This window comes from Oncorhynchus masou, chromosome 5 (assembly GCF_036934945.1).
Source record: "Oncorhynchus masou masou isolate Uvic2021 chromosome 5, UVic_Omas_1.1, whole genome shotgun sequence".
NCBI lineage: Eukaryota > Metazoa > Chordata > Actinopteri > Salmoniformes > Salmonidae > Oncorhynchus > Oncorhynchus masou.
In genome coordinates, this window is record NC_088216.1 from 8846908 (window position 1) to 8849407 (window position 2500).

The following is a 2500-nucleotide window of genomic DNA, read 5'->3' on the forward strand; positions in this document are numbered from 1 at the left end:
GAGAGAGTCTCTAGAATGAGAGGGTCTATAGAAGGAGAGTATCTAAAAGGAGAGAGTCTCTAGAAGGAGAGTCTCTTTTTTATTGACATGACTCTTATTGACTCTTCCCGAGGCACCTGCTAAAGTAACCATCATGTGAATGTAGGTTTGTGTCACGGTATGTCTGAATGTATTCGTGTGTGTGTGTGTACCTGACTCCTTGGTGTGTGTGGTCAGTGTGTTACTCCATGGTCCGGCTCCTATGGAGTTAAAGGCTTGTATCTTCAACTGGTAGTCCGTCCATTCAGCCAGGCCCTCCAGCATCGTCTCGCTTTGCTGACCACTAACCCCTGACCCCTGTCCTCTGACATCCGCCACCTCCTCCATCATCTCCTCTCCCCGGCCGTCTGCCCGCCGGACACACACCCGGTAACCCACCGTCTCTGGACTACCATTATACTCAGAAACCGGTAACGGCTGGAGGGAGAGAGAGACAGAGAGACAGACAGACAGGGAGAGAGAGAGACAGAGACAGAGAGACAGACAGACAGGGAGAGAGAGACAGGGAGCGAGAGAGAGAGACAGAGGAGGTAGAGAGAGAGAGACAGAGAGAGACAGAGAGACAGAGAGAGACACAGAGAGAGAGAGAGAGAGACAGACAGGAAGAGAGAGAGACAGAGACGGACAGAGAGACAGAGCGCGAGAGCGAGAGACAGAGGAGGTAGAGAGAGAGAGACAGAGAGGCAGATAGAGAGAGAGAGACAGAGAGGCAGATAGAGAGAGAGACAGAGAGGCAGATAGAGAGAGAGGAGGAAGAGAAAACATGTCAATGCAAAGACAAAAGTTTGAGATGTGAAAACATCATAACTTAACAACGTTACTTTTTGGAGAGATGGGGTGTTTCTCAATATACGTACTGTCGCACTCCACACTCTCATGCTCCGAGTTCATTCTCCTTCATTCTAAGTTCTCTTGAGTACGTTCTTGTAGGACGAGAGTGTTGAGAACTCATAAAACATGACACTCCTCCTACTGTACCTCCCCAGTCACTGAACCTTCCTCCCAGATATACACAAAGCAAATGTTTTACTTCATAAATTATCAGCGAGATGTGTGAATCGTGATAATCTCGCTAGCCAGTTAGTTAAACAGGCAAATATTACCTCAAACTAATGTCATGGATGGTAGATGTACATTTTTCGTGGGTAGCTACCAATTCTAGCTAACTAGCCAGTTAGCCCTAAAGGTACTAGTATAGCTAGCCAGTTAGCCCTAAAGCTACTAGTAGCTCACCAGATAGCCCTAAAGGTACTAGTAGCTAGCCAGTTAGCCCTAACAGTACTAGTAGCTAGCCAGTTAGCCCTAACAGTACTAATAGCTAGCCAGTTAGCCCTAACAGCACTAGTAGCTAGCCAGATAACCCTAACAGTACTAGTAGCTAGCCCTAACAGTACTAGTAGCTAGCCAGTTAGCCCTAACGGTACTAGTAGCTAGCCCTAACGGTACTAGTAGCTAGCCAGTTAGCCCTAACAGTACTAGTAGCGAGCCAGTTAGCCCTAACGGTACTAGTAGCGAGCCAGTTAGCCCTAACGGTACTAGTAGCTAGCCAGTTAGCCCTAACGGTACTAGTAGCTAGCCAGTTAGCTATAACGGTACTAGTAGCTAACCAGTTAGCCCTAACAGTACTAGTAGCCAGCCAGTTAGCCCTAATGGTACTAGTAGCTAACCAGTTAGCCTTAACAGTACTAGTAGCTAACCAGTTAGCCCTAACGGTACTAGTAGCTAGCCAGTTAGCCCTAACGGTACTAGAAGCTAACCAGTTAGCCCTAACGGTACTAGTAGCTAGACAGTTAGCCCTAACGGTACTAGAAGCTAACCAGTTAGCCCTAACGGTACTAGTAGCTAGCCAGTTAGCTATAACGGTACTAGTAGCTAACCAGTTAGCCCTAACAGTACTAGTAGCCAGCCAGTTAGCCCTAACGGTACTAGTAGCTAACCAGATAACCTTAACAGTACTAGTAGCGAGCCAGTTAGCCCTAACGGTACTAGTAGCTAACCAGTTAGCCCTAACGGTACTAGTAGCTAGCTAGTTAGCCCTAACGGTACTAGTAGCTAACCAGTTAGCCCTAACAGTACTAGTAGCCAGCCAGTTAGCCCTAACGGTACTAGTAGCTAACCAGTTAGCCTTAACAGTACTAGTAGCTAACCAGTTAGCCCTAACAGTACTAGTAGCTAGCCAGTTAGCCCTAACGATACTAGTAGCTAACCAGTTAGCCTTAACAGTACTAGTAGCTAACCAGTTAGCCCTAACGGTACTAGTAGCTAGCCAGTTAGCCCTAAAGGTACTAGTAGCTAGACAGTTAGCCCTAACAGCACTAGTATCTAGCCAGTTAGCCCTAACGGTACTAGTAGCTAGACAGTTAGCCCTAACAGTACTAGTAGCTAGCCAGTTAGCCCTAACGGTACTAGTAGCTAACCAGTTAGCCTTAACAGTACTAGTAGCTAACCAGTTAGCCCTAAC

At 47.0% G+C, this 2500-nt stretch overlaps 2 protein-coding genes across 2 annotated transcripts in view; one reads left to right on the forward strand and one right to left on the reverse strand.

The window, feature by feature from the left end:
• The window catches only part of LOC135532479 (zinc finger protein 436-like), a 781678-nt gene that overhangs the window by 193902 nt on the left and 585276 nt on the right, over window positions 1-2500 (forward strand). The window lies entirely within an intron of this gene.
• LOC135532795 (protein sidekick-1-like) overlaps window positions 1-2500 on the reverse strand; it is a 346541-nt gene that overhangs the window by 81366 nt on the left and 262675 nt on the right. The window contains exon 25 of the mRNA XM_064960236.1: window positions 192-456. Within this exon, the coding sequence (XP_064816308.1) occupies window positions 192-456 (265 nt within the window). The remainder of the gene's footprint in view (window positions 1-191; window positions 457-2500) is intronic.